Here is a 27290-nt window from a genome sequence, read left to right as displayed (position 1 = left end):
TTTATCAATCGCCCACAGAGTGTTGAAATATGAAAGTTGATGCTTGAGATTAGTTTAGTAAGGAAATCTGCATAAGATTTTATAATGGAAATCGTGGCTAAGAAATGACGAAAAGATATGAGCCTCACACAAACGATCATCATTTACCCATTGTATTGCTGTTAAACTTCATGAGCTAGCACCAACCTCTATCAGTGCCCAACTAATATTTGTTTCGGTTGAATGCAGGCTCGAGTTGGAAACTTGGCCAGTGTAGTGGTATGCAAACCTTTTGATCTGCATCAGACAAGACACGGGTGAATATAGGCATGGAATGGATTGGTTTTTTGCTCTTCTATGGCAGCTTGATCGTGTCCAAATTGTGAATAGGAAGATTCAGATCTGATCTGATGAACGGGTCAGAGTTTCGGGAACCATCCTTCTTGATCTCAGACAACGGTTAGCTGAAATTCTGATGAAGCGAAATGGTACTCCTCTAGAAGTTTGCTCGTTGATAGAAGCAAACGATGTTGCCGATGTATCTTCCAAGCCATGAACAAAAAGCTACAGGCTAAAAGATGTTCGTGGCCTTTTATTACGTTTCCATGATGCAGAAGAAGCTGGCTGGCTCTGAGAATTTATATGATAGAAAAGGATGACCTGCAATTCGGATAGGCTGCACATATTATCAACAAGGTCATAGGCATGGAAATCGAAACTGAAGATTTTGTTGACACCGTACACGAATGAGGGGGTGTAAAACATAAGTACCTCCATACATATTCCACTTGCAAATACTCTGGTGCCCGATGGCGGTGAAACATCGATGCTTCGTACTCATGATCAGCCTGTTCTGCAGGTGAGGGAATGCCGACGATGATTATCGACCGAAAGAGTACATCTTTGGTGGAATTCCAAAATGGTCGCAGCTCTCACTTTTCGATGCTGACATTCCTCAAACTCCCGGTTTTTAGGAATCATGTAGTACACAGATAGATGCTTCGAAAATCAGAAGCGGAAGCAAGATTATGTGAAAAAACCATGCTGAGGCCCAACCGAGCACAATCAAACCATATCTAAGGGCTCATTTATGAAACCACGGGCCGGGAATTGCTTGATGTACCTATGCAAGAACTAGAAATCAAATAGAACGCGAAATATGAACACGAAACTCATTCAAATATGCCAATTCCATTCTCATGCCACAAATTTTGTCGTTTTTTTAGCTCATGTAAGTGATATAAACGATTGTCTTTATACAAAAAAATTTTAAATAATTCATTTTTCGCAAAATCCATGCGCCTGCTACCTGATTAATTTCGAGCCTGTGTTTCAACTATGCTGAAGGGAAGGCAAATGAGTATGGCCCAATTACTATCTTCGCTGGCCCAATTACACACGAAAAGAGTGAAAACTGCTAATTGGGCCAACGAAGATGGGCCAGAAATCTAGCGAGAGTGAGTTTCCGACCCAGAAAAATAAGGAGAGAGAGAGAGAGAGAGAGAGAGTGAGTCAGCATTGTCGAGCCTTCGAATAGGCCCGAGACACCGTCACCGAATCACGTGGGCGCCGGTCTGATTTGCGCACTTGCCTGACTCCTTGGAGGCCCCACTTTTCATTTTCCCTCTATCCTTAACTTACCCAAAAAAACAAAAAAAATCTACTTTTCGAAAGGCCTAATTAATCAACTAAAATTCGAACAATATATCGTTCTGTATTACTCCGTCCCGTTTCTCCCGACACTACATTTTTATCGATTCAACCATAAAACTTATATTTATCACGAAAGAGAAAGATTACTTGATTTAATTGACAATTTATGATGTCGGTATTGCTTATTTTAATGTAAAAAAATGAAATTAGAAAGATATAGAATAAAAAGTTGTAAATAGCCAAATGAAGAAAGTCATTGCATGCACAGGGTTTACAAATCAGGTGCAACCGAAAACGTTCCAAATTTGTAAAATGAACGATAATCACATCAAATCTAAGTAATTAGTGGTAACTAATAATTACGTCCCATGCACATGGACTTAACCAGAGACTTTTGGCTTTGTTTTCGTACCCTCCGAAATGAAAAAAATTAAAATTTAGCCGCCCCCCAAACACAAAAAAAAAAAAAAATTGAAAGACGAAAAATTGAATAGGACAGGACTTGTACTTCCTCGGACAACGCTATTTCAACTTCCTCCCTCAGTCCCTCTCTCTCTCTCTCTCTCTCTCTCTCTAGGCGGGACGCCATTGTTCCGGTTCGACGAGCTCGTCCTCCATTCTTTCCGCACCAGATCGATGATGGCGCATCGCTAGAGCTCCGCCGCCGGGCTCGATCTCAGCTCGCCTCCTCACGATCCACTCATCTCCGCCGCTCGTTGCCGTCCGACGTTTCGACGCCCGTCTCGCTCGCGCCGTTCGATTTTCCTCCTCCTCTCCGCTTCGTGATCTCGCCCCCTTCACTTCCGCTTTTACTTCAGTAGACCGTACGTATGGATCTCGCTTCGCTTTGCCGCGCGGTTGTCTTTTAGCAAACTTCCGTTCCTTTCTGTACAATGCGGTCTCCGTAGTGGTCGTGTTCTTTGTTCTCTCGGAGAAGGCTGATTTGGGGACTTGAGTTGAGATGGCTTTGGCTCGGTTCGTTCGCCAGGCGAAGAAGCCGCGGGGGCTATGCGTGAAGATGACGGCGGTGACCGTTCTAGGGCTGTGTTTCGTGTTCATATGGTCCATGTTCTCGTCGTCTTCGTCTTCCCTGACCATTCGGAGGAGAGCTTCGACGACATAAGCGGGCCGATATCGGCCGGTGCGGGGGCCGTTGGTAAGTCCCGGAATCAGTCGCAGAAGGTGGAGTCGGCGAAAAGGGAGGGAAGTAAAGAGGATGGTGAGGCGAAATCTGAGTCGAATTTGGAAAGTAAGGGCCAGGAGGTGGTGGACCGCGGAAATTCTTTGTCTAATGATGTTCGTGGATCGCGAGAGAGAAATGAGAAGCAAGCGGTTGACAAGAGGAAGGAGAAGGCCGATTCGAAGCCGCCCAAGGGAAAGAGGAAAGAGGAAAAGGCGGTTGATGTATCTGAGGGTGGAGAGGTACAGAATGAGAAGGATGATGAGGATGGAGAAGAAGAAGAAGGAGAAGAACTGGTGATGGATGGCAAGGAAGATCAAGAAGGTGTGAATCGAGAAGTTGAGTCCAATGAAGAGACAGAAGCAGGTGCAGATGTCGTTGAATTAACGGATGAAGAAGCTACAGAGAAAGAGGAAGAAGATAATGGTGGGTCAAACAGTATGGGGCAGAAGAGGAAGATTAAGGGTCCAGTATTTGATCCAAAAGCACGCTATAGTTGGAAATTATGCAGCACGAGAAGCAAGCATAATTACCTTCCTTGTATTGATAATGAGGGTGGTTTGGGAAGGCTCCGGAGTTATCGGCATACGGAGAGAAGTTGCCCAAGAGTGCCTCCAGTGTGTTTAGTTCCTCTTCCTCATGGGGGTTATGAGACTCCGGTCAGGTGGCCTGAGAGCAAATTGAAGGTGAGAACCATGATCTGATGGAGCTTTCTAGGCCTTCTGAGCCAAGACCTCTCTTCAGTGCTAATGTACAATCTCTTGCAGATATTCCACAAGAATGTGGCACATCCAAAACTTGCTGAATTCATAAAGAAACACAATTGGGTGAAAGAATCAGGAGAATATCTTATCTTTCCTTCAAACCAGTCTGAATATAGAGCGGGCGTTCTTCACTACCTTGAATTTATTGAAGAGGTATATATTGAGGTCTTTAATTCTACTTATATTCTGTGCTGCTTAATTTTTTTCTGCTTTTAGCTTAGTTTTCAAACTATAGTCAATGCCATAACTTGTGCAGACAAATTTTCCTTTCTTAGGTATGATTCCATTCCTGCTATCCTGAAGTACATATCTTTGCTTTCATTGCCTTTATTCTGGGTGCATGTGATCACGCCTCTCATTTTCCATTTATATAAAGGAGCTATGGATTCTGTTTGTTCTTTTTTTATTTTATTTTCCTGGCTCAAACACCATCTCCAAAAGGCCTAGTTGAATTGTGTATGTCGAAACTATGTTGGATTGTGTAATTTTGCCCAGAAGCATCTTTGGGCTGCACATGCTAGCTACAGGCTTCCCTGCCTTTCAAATTACCTATGGGTGTCAGAATATCATGAGCAATTGCACAAAAGCCCACAGAATTTTCTATGGCGATGCTGTTGGTCATTTGTTCAATTGTTGGTGTTTAACCTATTTTTGTTCTAATAATCAACAGCAGTAGCATCCAAGTGATGTTTCACTATTACTCTTGCAAGGGGTCTCCACCTCATCGCCACCATATATCTGCATCTCCAGTACCTTATGATTATGGATCTTACACCTTCACCACTTAGTGAATAATCCAGTTATCTTACCTCAACATTTTACATCTGGCATGATGGATTTCCTTAAGAGTGCAGCCCATGATCCTGTCTAGCAACTAATCAAATGTCAATCAATAAAAGTTTTTCATAATGCTGTTGTCCTTGCACATAAACACAGTATGGAAAACTCTGATGTTTAGGCAAGACTAAATCTATCCTGCATCAGCCATACTGCTTTGAATACAAGTTTAATTGCTAACCTGGCGAATTACTAATGCCATTATGCATAAACATATCTGATTTGCTTTCATGATGCTTTAACCACTATATGTATTGGTGCTATTTATCTATAATGCTAGGCTGTTAATCACCTTTCAAATTTGTTCGGGATTTATAGATGGTACCGGATATTGAATGGGGAAAGAACATACGTGTTGTATTGGACATCGGGTGCGCCGATTCAAGCTTTGTTGCTTCTCTACTTGACAAGGACGTGATGGTTTTATCCCTAGGCTTGAAAGATGACCTTGTGGATTTAGCTCAAGTTGCTCTGGAACGTGGTTTTCCTGCAGTAGTTAGCCCTTTTGGAACTAGAAGGCTTCCTTTTCCTAGTATGATTTTTGATGCTATACACTGTGGAAGCTGCAGTGTACCATGGCATCATAATGGTATGTTATGCTTCTCTCCGTTTCTCTTTCTATGTTGGTTCTTTATCTGTTACATGTGGTTTGTTGCTATTGTCATCAAATTAAATTTTCTCTTGTGATGACTGCAGGGGGCAAGCTTCTACTGGAGATGAATAGGATTTTGAGGCCCAGTGGGTACTTTATTTTGTCGAGTCAGCATGAGAGTGTTGAAGAAGCAGAAGGTTTGTATCATCATTGTTTTAGTGATTTATGAGCAGGTCAACTTTAGGTTTTCATGGTCCTATTTATTGATATACAATGAAGACAACTGACTTCCCCCACCCCCACCCCCACCCCATGTACATGCTCAACTCACTTTCTGCTGTCTGAAATGTTTGTCAAGTCTTTCTTGTCAACTAGCAATGAGGCCTTTCTTCACAGGCTAGCTGTTTTAGTTTTTGTCATACTGCATCACACATTACAAGAATTCTCATTTTTGATTCATTAATATATAAACTTCTTTCAGCCATGTCCACATTAACTGCATCTATCTGTTGGAATATACTGGCCCATAAAACTGATGAAGACAGTGAAGTGGGTGTCAAGATATATCAGAAGCCAGAGTCAAATGATATATATGATTTGAGAAGGAAGAAAAATCCACCTCTGTGCAAAGAAAATGAAAATCCAGATGCTGCCTGGTAAGCTGGGATTATCCATTGATGTATACATAGCTTCCGGTACTTATTTATTATTTTCCCTTCTATTGTTTACTGCTGAGTAATTATTCACACAAAAGTAAGATATGAGGGGTAAATATGACTTAGGAATGTTCTTGTCCTTTAAGCTTGCAAGTCACGACCAGAATGGACACAATTGAAATTGGGTTGAACTATATAATTTGTTGGGATCTTCGTATTTGAGGTAGTGTATATTAGAGGAAAGTGTGCTCGTGATTGAGTGGCAAAGATTTTTGGAACTTTTTTTTTTTTTTTAATTGCCAAACTATGCAGCATGAATGTGAGGTAATAGATTGATTCCATCAGTGGTGACATCCCGACGTTGTGTTTACCCTATTTATCAATTAATAACTCTAGTAATCATATGCATGTGGCTTGCAACAAGCAATATTAGGGCCCGTTTGGTTCGGTTTTGGGGAAATGCCCTTGGGAAAATGCAAATACCTTTGAGGTAAAAGGGATTTTCTGAAATGCTAGACTGTTTGGTAAACTAGAATTGAAAAGTGCTTTAGAGAAATGCAAGACTGTTTGGTAAACATATCTTTGAAAAGCCCTTTATTGTGACCAAATTAAGTATTTTAGTTTTAGTATTTTTAAAATTGCAAAAAAAAAACAATGACTATATAACATTTTACATTGTCATTGAGAGTAATGTAAAAGATATATATTAGTAAATTTATTTAAAAATTATATTAAAAAAATTAATTATAGATTAGATGCAAAGCCCAACTTTTGGCTTAAGGTTCTTTTAGGTTTGTTTTCAACTTTGAATAATTTTTTTTAATTATTACAATATTAATCATCTTCGTTATTTAATAATCATTCTAGTGTATTGATAAAAAGTTGGGCTATTGATTGTCAAAAGATAAAAATGACAAAAAAAAAAGGTGAAACCAACATTTGCAAAGGGTTTTTATTATTTTTTTTAAAAATAAAAATAAAACCCGATGAAACTCCATCACTAATCAACGGTGGTTAGGGTGTGGAGAAGATGATCGGTTTATTAAAAAAAAAAAAAGGTCAACGGATGAATAGTAGAGGTGGACTTGCATTTGGCCAAGGATACCTCCAAATGCTGAACTAAACATCTAAATTTTTTTCTAAGGGGCTTTCGGGGCTAAAAGCTTCTTGGGAATGCTGAACCAAACGGGGCCTTAGTAATAGTGGGCTCATGCCAAACAAAGGACCAGATGGAAAATATAATGTTGCCTAGAATCCAATGGGAGAAGCTTAAGGAAGAGGTAATAGCATGAAATAGTATGCTTAATAAGGTCCTGCACCTACAGTGATGATGGAGTTTGCATGATCCAATTTTCATCAAGAAAGGGATCCTTTCAACTTTTGTCCTTACTATGGCGTGTAATTTTTGTAAGGGCAGATGTTCAAACAACCCTCGGTGAAATTTGAGATAAGGAAGTCCAAGGACTGAACATTTTTCCATATCTCAGATCCATTCTACAAAAAGACAATAAAATAGATGGAGATCTCACCCATAGAGTACAGGCGGGATAAATGAAGTGTAGAAGTGCATCTGGGGTTTCGTGCAACCAAATGCCACATAGGCTCAAAAGGAACTTTTATAAGATGGCAGTAAGGCCAGCAATGCTTTATGGCACTGAGTGTTGGGCAGTTAAGCCACGGCATATGCACAAAATGGGTGTAGTGGAGATGAGGATGCTTCATGATGTGTGAACCCACGATTATAGATAATATTGAAAATGAATATGTTAGGGAAAAGTAGGTGCTGTTCCCATTTAGGATAAGGTGAGAAAAGGCTGTCTGAGATTAATTGGGCATGTTGAACAAATACCTCCAAATGCCTCAGTGGACGATGTAAACAAGGATTGGATGCATTGGTTAAAAGGCATAGTGGAAGGTCTTTAGGATGTGGAAGGAGACAATAAAAAGATATTTGGAATATCTAGAGACAGAATATTTAACAAATGATTGAGCGCAATGGCATAATAGGATTTATATAACCAACCCGACTTAGTGGGATAAGGCTTGGTTGTTGTTGTTTTTTTGTTGTTATAAGAGCAATCCCAACGCCAAGTGCCATTGGAAGGAGAAAACAATCATTTTGAGAACGAGAACTCATGCCAATTAAGAATTCTTTTCTTTCTCTCAGTTTTTATTCTCCAATTAGCTCATCAGCATGTTATTATGGTGCAAGTGTTTTTCAACTGCTGAACTGTAAATTGCTCCATTAATTGACAGGTATGTTCCTATTAAAACTTGCTTGCACACCATTCCAGCTTCAATTGAACAGCACGGAACAGAATGGCCTGAAGAGTGGCCCAAGAGGCTTGAAACTTTTCCTGACTGGATGAATAATAAGGATAAACTGGTTGCTGACACTAACCACTGGAAAGCTATTATTGAGAAGTCTTATCTCACAGGGATGGGTATAGAATGGTCCAATGTCCGGAATGTAATGGACATGAAAGCAATTTATGGAGGGTAAGCAAGTCTTATTATTTATACTGTATCTGTGCAAATAGGAGATGATAGAAAATGTAGATGGTGTTAATGCACTGTATAGTCCGCTTCTTTTTTTGGCACAAAAATGCACATGCTTGCATGTATTTCTAATGTGTGACTTACAATTTTGACAATAAGAATACACCATGCCCAGATTTGCAGCAGCTCTCTCCCAGCAAAAGGTGTGGGTGATGAATGTGGTCCCCGTGCACGCTCCAAATACACTGCCTTTCATATATGAACGTGGTCTCATTGGTGTTTATCATGATTGGTGTGAGTCATTCGGTACTTATCCAAGATCATATGATCTTTTGCATGCTGATCATCTCTTCTCAAGGCTCAAAAACAGGTTAGAATGAACCTTTCTCTCATCTGGCTTTTTGCATCTTATCTGGAATACTCATGTGCAATAGTGTGAGTCATGAGGCGTGAGTCATTCAGTACTTATCCAAGATCATATGATCTTTTCATATGATGATCATCTCCTCTCTAGGCTCAAAAACAGGGTAGAATGAACTTTTCTCTCATATGACTAAATCTTTTATGGAATACTTACCTGCAATGGTGCCGTGTTTCCTTTAGAGACTTCAGTATTCTACCTTGTCATCTCAAAATAATTATCGAACAGTGCACACTGAATGCTGCTTTGGTCCTTGGTCAAATAGAATGCTCTGAAATGTGGTTAACTATAATAGTACTAAGGTTCTGAAATTTCAGATTATTATTTTACTAGGCTGTGGCCGTGCTTTGCGCGGGATTTCTTGGTAATATTGATTGATAAACATAAGATGCATACTTTCTCACAGACAATACAAAACTTGCACCAAGCATTGCGTTTATAAGTAAGAAAATATTTCACACAAAAATTATGATATAGGATTTTTGTACCTTAATAGAGCCAGCTGCTTCTTTACTGGCCATCTTTTCCAAACATTGATTGGCCTTAATTTGACAATACATTTAATTGAATTAATTTTATTTGAGACCAAATGATTTTGGTCTATTTGTCACACTTAATTTTCCCCCTTGCTGCTTTGAGGTGTATTGATACCGCATTTTGTGATGTGACCATTTCTGCCTATACAATTTTATGTGAAGCAATTTTTCAACAAAGAGAACCTGATGGGGATGATGTTACACATATGATGCAGCGTGGTTTTATCTATGCTGTACTTCTTGTCTCATATTTTCATAGCATGGACTACCATCATGCCATTACGCTTAACCAGTTTGAGATGTTCATTTATGTAGCAGAATTTCCCCTGCTGAATAACATGCAAATGTTTATCATCTCCTTTTTCATATTATTTTGTATGGGCAATAGCTCTTCTGCAATTGTGGATCCATTTTCCCGAATCTGATGTGTGGACAATTGCTCTCTCTCTCTCTCTCTCTCTCTCTCTATCTGCATGCGTGCGTGTGTCTGCGCATGCGTGCGGGTGTCGAACCTATTGAATCCAACAACTTTCTGGTTATTTAGCTTCCTTTTTGGTTCTCCTTCTATACAGGTGTAGGCAGCCGGTGGCTATTGTTGTTGAGATGGATCGAGTCTTGAGGCCTGGAGGTTGGGCGATTATACGTGACAAGGTCGAGATACTCGATCCGCTGGAAGGTATATTGAAAAGCCTGCACTGGGAGATTCGGATGACTTTCGCTCAGGATAAGGAGGGCATCATCTGCGCGCAAAAAACCACATGGCGACCATGAGGGCAACGATCGAATAATCAACATTCACTTTAGGACGGTAGAAACACAGATTGCACCATACCGTAAATCCCTGACCATACTTTTTCATCATAGAAATCACCATCGAAGGTGAATTTTGCTCCCATTGTATAGAAAAGAGAGCGACGACGTTCCAGTGATTTTTTTTTGCTTTGTTCTCATTAACACGAGCTCATGCATATGTTTCCAATTTTGTTTTTGTTTTCCCTTCCGGATCTCACATCTTCTTCTGGGTTTTCATGGCAGTGGCAATTGACTTCACTGCCACTTAATGTACATTAGAAAGAACTTCATGAGATGATCTTATGTGGACACATTTTGCTTCTCAACGATGTTCTTCGGTCACTCTTTGAAGCAACGTGACTGCTTCATAACAAGTATATAAATTTTCAAGCAGAGCGCAAATTCTGGATCGTTGAACCGACGAATTAAACAAGGGCTGATCCCCTATGCAGCTCATCTTACTTTTGTCCTTTTCCGCGCTGAGCACGACCACTCGAGAAATTTTAAGGAAAGTCGTGAGGCTTCCTCGTCCTCACGCAATTCATGATCAAACGTGTCGACGTGAATCCGGCGTTAGTTGGTGGCCAAGCATTCGACGGCCCCTTTCAAAGACCTTGGCGAGACCCAAGACGCCGTCCAACCTCGTGGACGCAAAATCTCGTCTCTGGATAAGATCAAGACGCCGACGATGACGACAACTGAACATGTGATGGTCTGACCCAAAGCCCATATTACGTTACATCCTCTCAATATGATAATCCTACAAAAACGTCAAAAAAGGAAAAAAAAAAAAAGAAACTATCAAATGTCACTGTCTCCGGACAAGACGTGGAGGGGCTCGTGAGATTTTGCCAAACTCACGGAAACTTGCTGAGCACACGAATTAATTAAAAAAAAAAGAATAGCATTTTCAGGGCACTTGTCTCCTTGTCTCATTGGAAATTAAAAAGTGAAAAAAAAAAAAAAAAACTTGTTAATCTTAAAATGATACGTGTATTATGTGTATTGAAAAACGCGTTAAAAATTAGTGAAAAAATCTAAAAAAAAAATTTATCATAAATCAATGTGACGAAATATTATGAATCGATAATCTTAAAATGATATGTTTATGAGAAATTTATTTTCCGTTAATTTTTATTATATTTTTGTTGTCAAATTTAAGATAATACAATTATTAAGTTAAATAACATTTATCTTTAATATTCATAACACCATATGTGATGGTTAATTTTTCTCTATTTATTAGGGATATTCAGAAAATACTTTAAAAAGTACAAAATACTTAATATAAACCATGTAATATCAATCTAATTTAATAATAATTATAAATTTATCATAAATGTTTGTCATAGATATACGATTCAAGATTTTCCACGCGGGACGGTTAATGATCTCTGTGAACAATCTATTCTACTTTTTGCTTTTTTAAATGAAAATTAAAGATCTTTGTACTTTTTAGTCACCTTCCCTGAAGAGTGCACAGATAACATGAAAGTCGGCTATGTACAGCGTAGACCCTTTAACGGGTGCTTGAAAGCACGACGTGACGCATTTGAAGAGATTCATGGATCTAACAAGAAAAAGGATGGAACTTTATTGGGTGGGTAAATCGGAGGAATCTTCGGGGCCGCGAATTTATGGCGGAGGAAGCAAAGGGTCCCAACCTTTTTGATTGAAAGCGAGTTGTAACTGCTGGGTTTTACATTCAGTGGAGAGGGAGGGAGGGAGAGAGAGAGATTCATGTGGTGAGTCGATTGACGATGTAAAAACGTGATCTTGACGTGCACCCAGAAAAGGAGAGAGAGAAATATATGTGATCTACGTGCGTCTCCGATTCAGCATCAAGCGAGACAGAGAGAGAGAGAGAGTTGGGCCAGAGGGTCTTGGCATGGTGCGTACGTGGGTGTATCTGGTGAAGAGCCGGCAGTTTTGTAAGCATATATGTGGCATTATATTTTTCTCTTTTTAATTATAATTTATCCCAATATTATACCCAGACAGAGAGACACAGAGAGAGAGAAGAGAGAGAGAAGATAGTTTTGGAGTGACGTGAGTATTGCTTCTTGGTGGGATTCTTGTCTGGTTTGAGTCGAGATGGACAAGTGAATTCTTCTCCGCTTCGCTCTAGATTTCGCTGGCTGCTGCTGCTGCTGCTTTTTTCCTGTTCGCTCTTGATTCATCCGTCGCCGTAAGCCTCTAATTCTCTCTGATCTTGCATTTTCTTGGCATTTCAAGTGCAGAATGTTTCGTTCATGACCTCAATTTCCGGTAAAGAGGGAACTGATTCTCTGTCTCTCTTTCTCTCATCTTGTTTACGAGCTCGGTTGGGAATGGCTTTGTGTTATTTTCTGCTCTGTTGTTTTTCTGTTTCGTTTGCATGAAAACGAGAGGAAAAGGAGGAAACGGATGCATATCTTTTTTGGGTCCTCTGGCTTATTTGGTATATTTTCCTACAAATGAGGCTGCATGCTAGGATGCTCATAGCATCTGTGATCTGTTCTTTGCTGTTCCTTTTTATCAGGGCTTTTAGTTGCTAATTACAGGGTTCTTTTTTTTGTTTTTGATTTTTCTTCTCACACATCTATACCTGGCAAAACCTCTTTCTGTTTCTCTCTCTCTCCCTCTCTCCCTCCCTCTCTCTCTGATTTTTCTAGCTGTGCCTCTGACCATTTGAGATAATTTCGCTTTTCTGTTCAGTTATGAACGCAATTTTTTTCGCAATATGCTGTTTAAGATCTTTCTGCATGTTTATTGGAGTGTTGCTTATGGATCAGGTTTTATCATCCAGGTGATTCCAGCTTGTATAATCCATTCCATCCCCATGTTACTCTCTTGATCTGCAGCGGAGGGTTTCGGTGAGATTTGGCTCCTGAAGCATGGAGGGTCTCTATGGAACCCCGAATGGAGAAGCAGCGGATAAGAATGGCCTCCAGCTGATCAGATACTCTGCTTACCAACCCTGCACCAAGTTGTCATCGGCTTGGTTCGACTTGAGAGTGTTCTATGTTCGGATCAGTAATTTTCAGGTTAATGACATGACCCCCGAATCGCTCACTCTTAATCACATGCCTTTAGATCCTGAGACTTTACTCGAAGTGAATGGCACCAGAAGCAGCATATATTCGGATGGAGTTTCGTGCCTTCTCAGGAGGGACAGGATTGACAAGAAATCAGAAGAGGCCACGTTCGTGAGCACTGATACTCTAAGGTTGACAGGGAGTGTGAAATTTGAGGTTTTTGACAGAGATGATCAAATTCTCTCAGGGGTTTTGGAGATGTGTTCTAGTAATGGCTCCATGGGGGAATCAAAAGGGAATGCAAAGAGATGGAGCATGAAATGTCAATCCGAGATGGCGGTTGGCAATGGCTTCTTGAAGGGTGAACATAACATGGGACCGGAGTCACTGCCTCCAACTATTGAGGTTTATGTCACAGGATGCTTTGCAGGAAATCCAATAATTTTGACGAATACATTGCAGATTAGCTTGCGGAAGAAACACGCTAGGAAAGGCATGCTGGATGCGATTCCCGAGGACGAAACTACTGAATTTCATAAAGATGAGTCGCCAGGACTGGACTTACAGGTAAGCTGTGATAACCATAATGTACTGTGCTCCCAAATGCCGTTAATCTACTCCCAAATGTACTGTGCCTTTAGATGTTCCTTAAGAAATGAATGCAGTCCAGCATTTTTGTACTGGTTTTGAGTCTTTGGAGCCTGCTTCATTCCATAACTCTAGAGTAAAATGTGTACCATGTTTAGCTCGTCATGTTTCCATTTGTCCTTTTTTTTTTCTTAGGGCTTTTGTCATTCTCATTGCCCTCACTTATTGTGTGCTTTACACGTGTCACCTATCAGCTTGCACATGAACTGTAAAGTTTAGTAGGCGCAACCATTGACTCTCAGAATTTTGGTAGTTAGAAATTAGCACAACATTTCACTCCCTTGCTAATTCTTTTTTTTTTAATTGTCTATTCATTTACATTATTGTGGTGGGGTGGGGTGGTTGAGAGCGGGAGGGAATGGATGCTGTTCTTTACACAGTTTTTATCCTTGAATCATAGAGGTAGAGGAACAATATCTCTAGGTTTCGTGCTGTTACAGCTGCCGACATGCTTCCAATCCTTAGACATTTCTTTTAGCAGAAGCCCCATGTTTGTTGAATCACTGACGCTTGACAGAGTATTGAATCTTATCCTATATGAATCATGGGGGTATGGGAAGGCACAAGATGCGACATGTCTTAAGGGAATCATGTCCTTTCTGGTTTGTCACATTATATGGGGGCCTTGGTTGACCCACAACATGACCAACTTTATCCACATCTGGGACCATGTCTATGTAATATAAGAATTGACAACAATATCCCAATGTCTTACGCTTACTGCCATGATGTTATGGGTTTCAAATCCTCTGTTGCTGCCCATACGGTTCCTCTGATTTCTCAGCATATATTGTTATTGTCCTGGATAATCTACAATCTTTCAGGAGATGCATTAACATTACAGTTTTGTGCCAAAAAGTTCAACGGAACCCTATAACTGTGTGGAATGACTTTGTAAAGAATTTATAACATTTGTAATTGGATTAATGAGCGGTCTGAACTGCACAACTAGGCTAGGGTGTCATCAAAATTATGTTCCAGTGTCACGCAGTTTGGCATTTGACTTTCAAATCTCTCTGGTGTTTGATTTGCCTAAAAGATGTGAAGTCATACGTCATTAGGTAGGGTGCCTTCGCCTTCTGAGAAATACTGAGGAATATCTCTACATCCAAGTGCAGGGCCATTCTCTCTCCTCTCACTTAGATTATATGGCCCTACTCTGGTGTTCGCAAATTTGTACTTTGTCTCCTAAAAGATTATATGTTGGTTGAAAAAAAAACCGTTTTTGCATCTTTGTCTCTATTTCTTAGGTACACCATGTTCTTATTTTGGTAATGCATGCTTATTTTTACAAGGCTTGTTCGTTTTTGGTTTCATCATTCAAAAAAAAAAAAAAAATGCACTGTTTGTAAGTCCATCAGGGATATTAATATCTGTCTCGGGCTTGCTTCATACTTTGTTTCCCTTGTTGTGAAATATTTTATCCTACAATCTGTACAAAGTTTCTCAATGACGTGCCTTTTCAAGTTGCTTTCAGCAGATACAGATGACACTTGACTCTTACATAAATTAATTTCCATATGTCCATGGTGCTGCGAATTTGGTTTTGTCATATATATGAAAAAGTTCTGTTATGGTCTTCTTATACAGAGTGCTGGATATATTTCTTGTTTCTGCACGCAAAGATGTTCAATGAACATTGTTAAATCAAAGAAATGATGGAACATATGAGCAGTTCTTAGACAGGCAATCTAACACCTTTTAGGCGGTGTATCAAATGATTAGTTAGTATGTTTGCTTGTTGAAGCTGGACCCTGAACTTCGGACCCCTTTCCTTGTCTGTTACATCACAATACATAGGATATATGAGGGCAAAGATATGTTTATACATTTGCACATATAGGTGCACAGCGGATGCTGATGCATCAACTGATTAGCCACTCATGTGTTGACCTTTCAGTTCAATTTTTGCTCAAGAACAAGTTTATGAAGCTCCTAGCATGTCTGGTTGTAGTAAAGTATTGCTCATCAGCATGATCCCTGATCTGGGTGTAGCATAGTATTCAGTCGAAATGACCGCTGCTTCATTATTGCAGGTTGCAGAATACAGAAACTACAAGCCAGAAATTGACGAGGACTACAGCATGTACTGGCGGAGGTCGGAACTCATGGAATACGAAGATGGCGAACTCTCATGGTTCAATGCCGGAGTGAGAGTTGGAGTTGGAATTGGGCTTGGCATATGCGTTGGGGTTGGCATAGGAGTAGGGCTGCTGGTGCGTACTTACCAAGCAACTACTGGGAACTTTAGAAGGCGGCTCATCTAGGACATCACCTCTCCAAGTTCTACACTACAATCTGCAACCTGCGGACACCTCATAGATTCTGCCCTCCTGGCATTCCAGTCCAATGTGCTTTCTCTCATTGAAGGTTTTGGCTCAAAAGTGTTTCATTTCCATGGTCGAGCGTGAGCAAATTTTCGTGTGCTTTATTTGTGGTATCTTCTCTGTTTAGAGGGAGGCAAAGGATGTGTAGATTCAATGAATCTTGGAGGGCAGTTGAGTTGAGTTGAGTTGAGTTGAGTTGATCTCACAGGGGGATGCATATATGTACCTGAGTGGCTCGTTAACGTGTAAAAAGGTTTCTTTCCTGGAACTTGGTAATGTTCAGCGATAAAAAATCACTTTTTTTGTGCATTGCCAAGAGTATAGATTGCTCCTTATATCGGTGGAGGAGCGGACTCTTCTGTCGGGCATGATACTTCGGCTATATAGACTCACAAAACACATGAACAGGAAGAACCTGAGGAAGGTAAAGCGTTAAGGGTTTAAGGAGCCTCAGCCAACTACAGAGGAGCGCGCGGACCAGTAAATCTTTCTGCAACTGCAACTATACGTACCTCAAACGGTGCTGGGCATATGGAAACCGTTCCCAGAAAGAAAGATGAAAGGAATAATAAAATTAGTGATCCTTAAAATTTGGAGCAGCATTCAATTTGATTAGAACATGTCAGCGTCCTTGTCTCATTTCTTTTCAATGTGATCAGCTAGAGATGGCAAACAGCCGCTGCTAACGTTTGGCCGACAGCATCCAGACAAGTCCAACTTGGCAAAGCCTGTGAATGATAGACATAAGCCCATACCGAGCAGGGGAAAGAAGTTTTGGGGTAACCCTGAACTTGACCTGATACCCGGTTCAGCAATTCTGACAGAAAGGCTAGATTGACCGTAAGAAGAGAAGTTGAGAGAAAAAGAATGCAATGAAAAATATAGGGTCGAATTTAGATATCGAATGAAGTTTAACAATATAAGTTTATGGACCAAATGGTGCAATATTTTTTCCAATATGGAAATCGAGATGGGTCTCGTGACAGGGGGAAGTTATACCAGCAGAATGCTAGTTATATCATCAGTTGTAGGTACTCTGTATTAATATATAATATCCCGTATAGCCGGAGGCAGTTAGCAGCCACCCATCCTGACTAGCCAGGTTCACAACCATTACGTTCGTTCGTTCGGGTGTGCACGTTAGCCTGCTTATCTACCTACCGAATGCAGTATAGATGCTCAGCTTGCTGGTGGTGCAACCCCGACAGGCTCAGGAGCCACCTCAGCTCCAGAATGCTTGTTCCCATCGCGAAAGGCCTTCTCAGGTTGCCGATCAAATCCCCACAAACTGGCTGCCTTAATATCATCCTGCGCCATTAGCCTAGAGAATTCTTCATGGTCGTACTTCAGTTTTGCTCTTCCTCCGAACTCGGTAGGAAGGTTCTCCTCATCAAAGAATGATCTCATGAGCTCGACACTGTCTTTGTTCTTCGGGTACACAAACTTAACCTTTTGAAAAGTCTTAGCTTCCATGAAGTACTTCACAACCTGCGCCAAAAAATGTGAAGCGTCAGTCTTGGATCAGGAGAATTCTCATAACTTGGATTTAGAAAGGGGAGGAAATACATCCACTCATAGTAACAGCACAACGAAGTGAGAGAAAAAGGGGTCTCGGGATATTAGCCTTCAAAATGATGGATGTAAAGCATTTCTACAACTGTAACAGCATCTCATGCACAGATGGATGATGTACCAAGCCAAAGATGAAACAAGAGCCAAGAGCAATGGAAAAAGAGACGGGCATGGCATGAGAGAGCAGGCAAACTTTAAAATGGGACTAATCTATGCTGTTCTATTCTTTGTTGGCCGCTGGACTAAGAGATAAGTTGAATATGGCTTCTCAGTGGTGCACCAAAAAAGTAGTGTCTGCCAGTGTGTCTCCATCAGGAATTGCAGCAACTAATGAGTGCCTCAAGAGTGTTTGATAGAATCTTGAATTCATATCAACACAGTTGTTTGACACTTGGCACAAGAGAATCTAGCAGCGCCTTTCAAAGGGTGCATACAGAAACTCTCTAGAGTTTGATTTAAATTCGACAAAACCTTCAATGCGATGCCTTTGTGACACTACACTAAACATCTGGAAATAAAAAGCAGAGAAGAATTGGTAGTCTTGGATTTTAAACCTTCCAGAATGCTTCAAAAATGCGAGGAGGATTGTATAGAAATGCTACAGCAAGCCTCTCAGGGTAATGGTTCTGCAGAATATTAATACTTTCTCTTGCAGATTTGATGGGCACATTGTTACTCAAGGACCACCCTGTGAAGTCTATCAACCAAGCCATCTGTTCCTGACCCTCCGGGAGATTAAGGATGGCATTTTCTATCAAATAGACTAGATGTCGCATCTGGTCGTCAAGCGATTGAGTATTCTGCAAGATTCATTGCCAAGTTAATAGGTAAGAGCAAATAAAAGCTACAGAAAATAGCAACAACAGGATGGATAAATACCTGCATTCCAGGTCTCAATATAAGAACACTCCTTCCATAACGATCGTGAAAACTTGCTCTGTATACTTTTCCAGTTTCACCTTCATTAGCAACTTCTTCCTGTTTTAGTAAACATCACATTGTCAAATGGAAGCATTATTCAGCGTCCCAATAAGTATTATTGCATGTCTAACACAACCTGCTCATTAGCCATATTGTCAACTAAAACAGTCTAAATGATGATTTTGGTAACAGCATGAGTGCAAAAATATACTGGGACACTTATTGTCCCTTGAACAATAAACTCTCCAACACCTAATGCTGCATATCACTGCATCATGGCAGTTTCATAGAAGACACAAAAAAATGAGTGCCACTCGACTATTGTTGACTAACACCAATCCTGCATTCACATTCATTCACAAAATCAGTTCTTCTCCGTACCAGGAACTTAGTCTACGAAATAAAATTAATTATCAGGTCAACACAATAGTTAGGGTAACAAGGATCAGACTTCTACTGAAGTTTAACAGGCAACAGCCATCGGCATAAATTTATTTATCACAATACTTGCGCAGTATTCATTCACCGGGACACTTAGCCATCTTACCCAGCTGATTTCCTCAGGCTTAAAAGCTGATCTCCATTTCAGCGTGTCAGCTAACATTTTCTTTGCATTGTCTATGTTCCAGTTTCGAGCTTCCAAGTATCTCCTCAAGCATGCATCATCACAATACTTCAAACTTCGCCCAGAGAGTGGTCCCATAGCAGTCTTAAGCTCATTCACCTGCATGCAAATGGACTAAAAATGTCACTGTATTTCTCCTATATTCTGGGAAGGAACATTGATTATTATTCCACAACGCTAGAAAATCTATACATCATGAGACATTAAACACATATATGAGCCCTTGATGAGGAAAGGGGTACAGATAAGGGGGTGTATTGACGGCAAAGTATTATCTGCAAAAAGGGCCACTTCATGGTTTCTCATGGCCAGAAAAAATATTGACTTAGGTCAACTGCATGGTCAGCCATGGAAATCAGATAAATATGAGCAATCGATCAAGGCGATACACTCTTCGAAATGTCCAGTCCTTACAAGCGCTGTAATTTTGAAATCTTAATTACCTTAGACTCGAACTGCAGTGAGTCATCTTCCTCACTGTGGTGAGAGTTACTCCATCGACGAAACATGGTGCCTGAAGCCACAAAAATTGAAGGAATTAATAATATATCTTTAAAGAACTATTGATGGCCTACTATAGAAGTAACAACTCACACCATATAAGAACATGTACAGATATTCAAAAGACTAGGAATGAGAGTATATTTCCTATAGGTAAAACAGACAGGAAAATAAATTACAGAGGCAAATGGAGCCTTCGCTCTCTAGTCCCTAACAGAACACAAAAGGAAGGGCAAGAGAACTAAGCCCTTAATTTTAAGGAAAGAACAATCTAATAATTGAGCAATGTAGATGTATTGCAATTCAACCACACTGATGCTATCGTGCAAAAAGAAAAGCCCATATATAGGATAGGCGACTCTGCAACATCAACCATCAATAGTGTCACTGTGCTTGAAGCTGTAAAACAATTGCAGCTCCCCCGAAGAAAAAAATCTACAAAATATAAATAAATAAATCGTTCGAAGAAATGTAAACCCATGGACATAGCGCCACTGTGCCTGGAGTCGCAAAACAATTCCAGCTCCCTCCAGAAAATATATAACAATATAATATATCCTGTAACTAAGCCACAAGCCAAGTTACTTCAATGCCAAGTGCCCTTAAAGAGTCTCCATGTGCTAATGGCCCTGCAAACTGAAGGTGTGCCAGCTAGGTAGAACTTGCCAGAAAAATCAAATAAAAATGGAATGGAAAAAGAAAAGAAACTCTTTTTTCAGAAGAAAGTGAATAATAGGAGCCAGACAGAGGGTGATTTAATATTCCGAAAAGTTTTTTTTTTTTGTTCATTAAAGTAAGGCAAGAAGCCATCTGCTACCCATCTAACTGCAAATCCAACTTGCTTAGAACTGAAAGGCGAGGAGACAATTCTCAGACAGTCACCCAGCGAAAACCAATAACAAATTGACCAGAAAATATATAGCAAGCTGCCACAGCACAGACTTAGACAAGATCAACAGATAACCATGGAAGCAAAGTTCCAGTCTTGTTGCCTCGGGGGGGTGGAAGCGTGGGAAAAGGTCAAGCCTTGACTTTCATCAACACTCGTTACAGCCTTTTTCCCCAAAATTTCGCATAAAAAAACAAAAAAAACAAAAAAAAACCAAAAAGACAGTAATTTGAGAAAACTCCGGCGGTGCTGTGATCAGCAGATCCATCCCGATCAGCACTGTCCTATCATCGTCGCGCGCGGGAGGTGAAAATCTCCTCCTTCGGCACATCATCGCCAGCCATCTCGCGACTCAAGCGAGAGCAAAACGACAGTGGAAACGAAGAAGGCGACCCCGCACGCACTCGCACCCCCCCCACCGTCGTAAAACGCCACTCAGCGACGAAGGAAAACACGAGAAGACCAAATCCCAGAGACCAACGCGCCTCGTCAGGGCGAGCGACCAGAGCAACAGCTCCGGAGATAGCGCGTACGAAAGGCCCGATCCAAACGTGCGAGTGCGTGCAAGAGAGAGAGAGAGAGAATCAGGAATCATACGAGGAAGGCGGAGGCGGAGGCTTGCCGGAGCGATCGGCGGCGGCCGCGGCGGAGAGGGGCGGCGGGGAGATGGCTCCGGCGGCCGTGGTTCACGGAAATGCCATGGTGCGTTCCTACTTTTTCCACACGGGGACTGCGACCAGCAACGGGAAAACGGAAGTCTAGAGAGAGAGAGAGAGAGAGAGAGAGTCGACTTTGGAGTGCCCGTTTGTAGATTTGCTACTGCGTGGAGCTTGCCCTTTTTATCTCTCTTCTTTTTATTCCTCGAATAAAATAATTATAAAAATAAATTTGCCGGAAAATATTGCAGATATTTTCGCCTCTGCTCGTCCGTACAACGCGTACGCATGGACGCGTATAATAGGGAGCACTAAAATGATAGTTTCCTTTTAATGACTGAGGAAATTCTTATTTTTGAATAAGTCAATCGCAAAACCACGAAATATCCTATTAATCTTACGAGTGAATTAAGATGTGAAATAACCATTGAGACTCGCCCCAGTGGTCACCCTTCAATCATGGAAGGGGAGGTGAGGTTTCATCCCCACCTTCTCGAAGGGGATGGGGTGGGGGCACGTAAGTTTCGGGAGTGGGTTTCGACTCCCACGCATGGCTGAGAGATAGGGAAAAAATCGAGTGAGTGTAAAATAAGAATAGAATAGAATCGACAAAAAAAAAAAAATTATGATGTGAAATTGTTTGACTTTAATTTGAGCAGTATAAATTGCATGTTGGGTCGGGGTTCGCGCATTGAATTTTTTTCTTTTGGCAGGAAATCGTATAAAATTGTAAAGTCGTCTAATTTTTTTTTTTTTTTTATTGTTGTTGCGTCGATTTTGGTGTCTAGGGAGAAAGAGAAGGACACACGTGGGGGTGGTTTCTGGATGAGACGGGGATCGGTTTTGCTTTTTGAAGTTGGTCGAAAGCGGCAGCCAAAATCATCGACCCACTTCTCAAGGTCGGGGACAAGACCTCGGTAACCATTTTATGCTTTTCTTTTCTTTTCTTTTTCTTTTTCTTTTTTGCATGTCGGTCCACTATTTTCTTTTCGTTTCGATTTATGGTGAAATGATACCATAAACTATTATTGCAAAAGAAAAGATAATTGCATCGTGAGAAAATTTTCGGAAATTATTAAATTTGGTGGAGTGAAAGGGCATTTAGAAGGAGGATAGGGAAATTGTCGACGACTTAACAAACCCATTCCACATTTGTTGATTTATTATTAAACTTTTTAATTATGGCAATTTAATTTTAAATATTTTCACATTTTGCTAATTAAATTAATCTAACCAATTTTGTTTTGCGTGAAGGCCAATTGTTCTAAATAGCATGACCAACGCTAATGACAAACAACTTTTAATAAGTAGTTTAATATTTGTTCAAATATTTTAATTTCGTCTTTATCTTTTCCTTCTTCACTTTTTCTTATTGTGGTTGGAGGATCGCCGAGCCCTCCCTAGCCATTACCAGACCCTCATCGAACAAGCAAATGGGCGTCACAACCTCGCTAACCACAAAAAATGGGAAAAAGAAGAAATAATTATATAAATAATTTTAAAAATAATATTAAAAGATTATCCACATCAACATCAATCATATTAAATAAAACGGCTAGCATTCATATTAATTTTTTTCGACCAAAATTGATCAGATAAAATTAATTAACAATCAGTTAACAAAACTTGAAAAATTTAGAACTTGATCAACACTTACTAAATCGACAAAAATGTAATAAATTTAAGATTTTTTAAATAATTTTCCCGAAGAATGAGGGACGATCACTTTTGGCATAACAACATTTAAGTATAGTACTCAAAATATTAAAATGGGTTAATTACAATTAAAAAATCCAAACCTATATTGACAAGAAATATGTGAAATAGGAAACTGTGAATATGTGTATTGGATGTATGAGCCTATTTACTAGTTTTATTAGATGACTATAGATAATCAAATCAAATACAATCTATCAAAATATACACAATTGGGGATATGGAGAATCTCTCGAATGGATGCATGACCACGAAATGATATGGACAAATATCTCCAATATCTCCAACATCCCTTTAAACTCATCATGCACAAAAGCCAACTTGAATTTGTATAATAAAATTTGAAAACAATTAATGCATTAAAGAGAGATGTAAATGTTGCTACTTACATGGTTGTTGTTTGCTCTCGTAGCTTTGTATAGACTAATGGAGAAACACAACACTGACGTTGCTGATGTTAGTACAAAACAGACTCGATGGGCGTTCTTATCAAGCTTTGCAGACTTCGCGATAATAGAACAAGCCAACAATGGCAATCTTACAAGACAAAACATTTGGGGTTTGGCGTTGATGGTGACATCAACAATTATTGAAAAAAAAATTACATGGCGATGTGGTGGGCACCAGTGCACCTCGGGATGACTGACTCTAATGCTGAGATAAGAAATATGCAGATTTAAAAAATTGTAAAATTTATGTGCGTTGGACGTACCTAATAAAAGCACACGAGCTTATTTTTTAGGTTTTTTAAAACGACTATAAGAAAGAGGAAAAACATTCGTGGCGTTATTTCGAAATTTGTTATGTCATGTTCCGGTAAAGTAAAATAAAAAAATGTACTCACCTAGTCAGCTTTCCCTTTTACTTTTCTGTTCAAAATTTGGAGGCGCCCCACACGTCCGCTACTGCGACGTTCGTTTTGTTAAGGAAGACGACGAACGAATAAAGACATGGAGAAAGGGACAATCCACGGAAGCAAACGATACAATCGAAGACGGGACCACGTAATTGATATCTTTTCAGTAATACAATTTAAATAATTTCTATTTTTACAAAGTACGATATATATTTATATATATTTGCGGAAAACTGAATTTTTATTCTCCAAATTAATAGATCTGGTCGACGCACGGCCGCCGGGTTAGGCAAATGTTCCCGCACTCGAAAAAGCTATTCTCCTCAGAATCTCTCCCCTTAAACGAATTTGCCAATATGAGAAGTCGCAGAAGAATCGATTCTTTGTTCTGACAACCCAAAAGTTCGAGCACAGCGGTCGGCTTGCTCGGAGGACCATGGAACATCCTGTGACAAATCTTATGTTGATGATCGCGGGCAAACAGAGAGCTGTTCGCATGCCGAAGAATGATTCGGAAAACACGGTCGGCAACATGATCCATATCTCGTGCGTTTGAGGGAAAAAAGAGGATCTAGACTCGAAGGCTCCATTTTGTTTAGTGAAAAATGAATGATTTAAAATATTTTCCTACGAATAATTCCTCGTAATGCTTTCCCAAAAAAAAAAAAAACAAATGGAAAATATTTTATTTTCACTGTTCACGAAAAATATTAAGGCATAAATCATTGTCGAAATTAAAATATTTTTCATGAACAAATTATTTCAAGTAATAATAATTATTATTTTAAGAATAATGTTTTTTGAATTATTTATTTTGTTACAAAATAAAAAGAGCCTTAAAAAGAAAAAAAAAAAAAAGGATCGGTTGATATTTTTCTATTGGTAAAGCTAAAGCTCTTGTCAATTTCGGACCAGCACGGGGGAGTCGTCCCACACCTCACAAGTCACAAGTCACTTTCGGACAACCCACCCTCTCGTCTTCTTTCCTTTTGTTCTTTTGCTTTCGGTTTCAACTTTTCCAAAAAGCTTTAGGACTTCTAGAAGGCCAGACCCAACTTTGACTTAGAATGCATCGACGGTTCATGTGCATTCGGAGTCAGTCGGGCATCCTTCTCACATGGGATCCATCAAATTCAATCGGCCTGGACGTATATATCTAATTTGGGTGTTAATTCTCCTAGAAAATAGTGACCAGAGAAAGATCCTACATGGAGACTTTTTCTTTTTATACTTTTTATACACATATACATAACATATTTTCCTAAAAATAATCTTTCGAATCACTTAAAAAAAAGTAACGAGAAATATTTGCATCATAAAAATTAAAAACAATTTTTAAGAAGATATTTTTCAAATCGATAATTTTCTACTAAATAAACGAAACCTTATTCGTGTTAAACCCACAACACCAACATTTGGAGATGCATTAAAGACCCCGACTCATGTACACTTGCGAACCGGAGATACCATGCTTTCCTTTTTTGCCTTTTTTACTTTTGCCAAAAAAAGAGTTGAGAATATGATGCTCAAACCTTTAGTGGATTAAAATTGCGAATGCCAATTTGCAGCAAATTAAAAGGAAAAGGAATATCTGCGACCTAAAAAGAGGATGAATTATTTCTCTTAACAACGGAAACGCTTAGCATGAATTAATTACAGGTTTAGAAAATTGCCCTGGCTACATAATCCTTTTCTCGTTAAAATGATCGCAGGAATTTCGAAAGGATAAAATTGAGAAATAGTAATTGACACATGTTTATAAAAGTCTTGGAAATTTTTTTATTTGATACGATTGCCAACTAGAGGGCTGCGAGACTTCCTAACTAATACTCGACGCGATTAGTTCTGCTACGCTATAATCATCACTATTTTTAACGTACTTGACCGTTCGAATGTGCGACATTTTTAGCAGAAGGTCGAAAATCAGCATTTGTCAATTTTGTTCTTCCGATCTGAATTCACCATAATTAAAGCGGAGAATCCGCATCCCATGCCTCCGAGCAAATTTATTCAACCAAACAAAGCAGTAAATGAACTCACCCAATTTATTTCATGAAAAATGCTCGAAACAGCTAATATCTGAATATTTTCAAAAAAAAAACTTTCTATCTATTTTTGTAAGTGTCACGAGCCAACGTTTTTAAAAATATTTAATAAATTATTCAATTTTCAAAAATAAATTTTCAACCAATGTTTTGAACAATAAACTTATCAATTTACCAACAGTGTCTTTCATTAATGAAGAACCATAAGCCTAAACTGAAAGAAAATTACTTCCTGAGACACAAGGGGAATTGTTTTTCAAACCATCAAACAAATAAAAATTAGGAAGAAGACCACTAAAAACCCCTTGAAAATTGACAAATTTATTTCAAAAAAAATTTGAAACTTTGTTAATTGTGACACATTTACTCAATAAGGATTTTCATCTTTCTTTTCATTTTTTCTTCTTCTCCAAGAAAAAAAAAAGAAAAAAAGTAAAAAACTAAAATACCCTACAAGCTCTGGATTTTTTTATCACCATAAAAAATTTAATGTAAATAAAACGTTTGAAAAAGTTTTTTTTATATAAAAAAAAATTCAAAATTTTTCATATTATATAAAAAAATTCAACATAAATTTGTCATTGAATAAAATTTGAAATTTTTGAATCTTTTCCCTCGAAATTAACTTTTTCTTGAAAATAATTTCTTTTAAAATAATTTCTTTTATCATAATTTTCAATAAAATAATCGAAGCTCAATGCAACGTCAGATAACAAGTCCCAGTAGAACAGAAAAACAAAATGGCGAATCCAGGTGGAGTCGAACCACCACAAACCCATACCCCCTCTTCGTTAAAGAGGGTTTGGGAGCTCCGCCAGTCGGAGCATTTGGATCCATAGAAGATCACGCTCACAGAACACACTCGATTTCACATGATTTCTTACCCACGTTTAATTATTTATATAGTACGATATATTCATCTATGGAAAAATACCATCCAAAACCGACCCATGCAAAACGCAAAAACCCAATTTTCTTCCTATCTCTAATTAATCCCCGTGCAAAAATATACCCAGTCTCTCCCATCTAAATTCCTTAAATTTTTCCCTGTAACAGTAGTAACCCAGACTGTTTCTTCGTGTTACGTGACAAAATTATCCACCGCCCATCACAGAAACGCCTAAATTTTACTCATTGACGACACCATTATAAAAGCTTTAGGATCATAGACGGCGTGCACACGGCTTAAATTTGGATATTTTAATAAAACGGGAAAAAAACTAGTTACATATTCTAAATATTGAAAATAAGGGGGGTATGGTTACAAAATAAAAAAATAAAAAAATTCTCGTCACAAAGGGCCCAGGTTATGATTTAATTCGACTTTGACCCAAGAACGTAAGATTTAATTTGACCCGAAAAATATATTATTAGTTACACTTTTAATCCAAAAAATAGTATGTAACATCAAAAATATAACATAGTAATAATTAATCAAGTGACAACGACATTTCAAGTAGTACAGAAATCTAGCTTTTTCACTGATTTGATAATCAAGCGCAACAAATTACTTATCCTGTAGCTCCATCTTCTTACTGTACCTATTTCTGGGAACCCTGCACGATTTAGTAAAAATGTCACTCTTTTCCTTCATATTTCTCAAGGCCC

At 39.2% G+C, this 27290-nt stretch overlaps 3 protein-coding genes across 6 annotated transcripts; 2 read left to right on the top strand and 1 right to left on the bottom strand.

Moving 5' to 3' along the window:
• The first annotated feature begins 2157 nt into the window (after positions 1-2157).
• Positions 2158-10235, top strand: LOC104448756 (probable methyltransferase PMT28). Its single transcript, XM_010062647.3, is given in 9 exon segments — positions 2158-2726; positions 2729-3498; positions 3580-3729; positions 4732-5002; positions 5110-5202; positions 5487-5661; positions 7918-8160; positions 8336-8530; positions 9690-10235. Coding segments are annotated over 9 exon segments (2229 nt in total). The 5' UTR covers positions 2158-2593; the 3' UTR covers positions 9889-10235.
• Positions 10236-11635: 1400 nt separating this feature from the next.
• LOC104448754 (uncharacterized protein At1g01500) lies at positions 11636-16210 on the top strand. 4 transcript variants are annotated; one of them, XM_039315079.1, is made up of 3 exons: positions 11636-11840; positions 12698-13493; positions 15611-16210. In XM_039315079.1, the coding sequence occupies exons 2-3, from the start codon at positions 12786-12788 to the stop codon at positions 15839-15841; spliced, it is 939 nt and encodes a 312-aa protein (XP_039171013.1). In that variant the 5' UTR covers positions 11636-11840; positions 12698-12785; the 3' UTR covers positions 15842-16210. The 4 variants fall into 4 exon arrangements, with proteins under 4 accessions (XP_039171013.1, XP_010060948.1, XP_010060946.1 ...); XM_010062646.3 differs by lacking the exon at positions 11636-11840 and adding an exon at positions 11879-12097 and having other exon boundaries at positions 12753-13493; XM_010062644.3 differs by lacking the exon at positions 11636-11840 and adding an exon at positions 11880-12097.
• Positions 16211-16769: 559 nt separating this feature from the next.
• On the bottom strand, positions 16770-21221 carry LOC104448753 (CRAL-TRIO domain-containing protein C23B6.04c). Its single transcript, XM_010062643.3, has 6 exons — positions 21007-21221; positions 19463-19533; positions 18942-19118; positions 18353-18451; positions 18028-18273; positions 16770-17389 (listed from the first exon to the last, which is right to left on the bottom strand). The coding sequence occupies exons 2-6, from the start codon at positions 19526-19528 to the stop codon at positions 17081-17083; spliced, it is 897 nt and encodes a 298-aa protein (XP_010060945.1). The 5' UTR covers positions 19529-19533; positions 21007-21221; the 3' UTR covers positions 16770-17080.
• Between the last annotated feature and the right edge of the window lie 6069 nt (positions 21222-27290).

The sequence above is a fragment of the Eucalyptus grandis genome, chromosome 6 (genome assembly GCF_016545825.1).
Source record: "Eucalyptus grandis isolate ANBG69807.140 chromosome 6, ASM1654582v1, whole genome shotgun sequence".
NCBI lineage: Eukaryota > Viridiplantae > Streptophyta > Magnoliopsida > Myrtales > Myrtaceae > Eucalyptus > Eucalyptus grandis.
This window is presented reverse-complemented; position numbering and strand designations above follow the sequence as displayed.

Bases quoted from the DNA above. Each gene is read 5' to 3' on its own strand.
- LOC104448754 (XM_039315079.1), top strand. From the start codon at position 12,786: ATGGAGGGTCTCTATGGAACCCCGAATGGAGAAGCAGCGGATAAGAAT. The intron at 13,494-15,610 runs GTAAGCTGTGAT...TCATTATTGCAG, and splicing joins CGCCAGGACTGGACTTACAG to GTTGCAGAATACAGAAACTA.
- LOC104448753 (XM_010062643.3), bottom strand. From the start codon at position 19,528: ATGTTTCGTCGATGGAGTAACTCTCACCACAGTGAGGAAGATGACTCA. The intron at 18,452-18,941 runs GTAAGATGGCTA...TTACTAAAACAG, and splicing joins AGCCTGAGGAAATCAGCTGG to GAAGAAGTTGCTAATGAAGG. The intron at 18,274-18,352 runs GTATTTATCCAT...TGAATCTTGCAG, and splicing joins TATTGAGACCTGGAATGCAG to AATACTCAATCGCTTGACGA.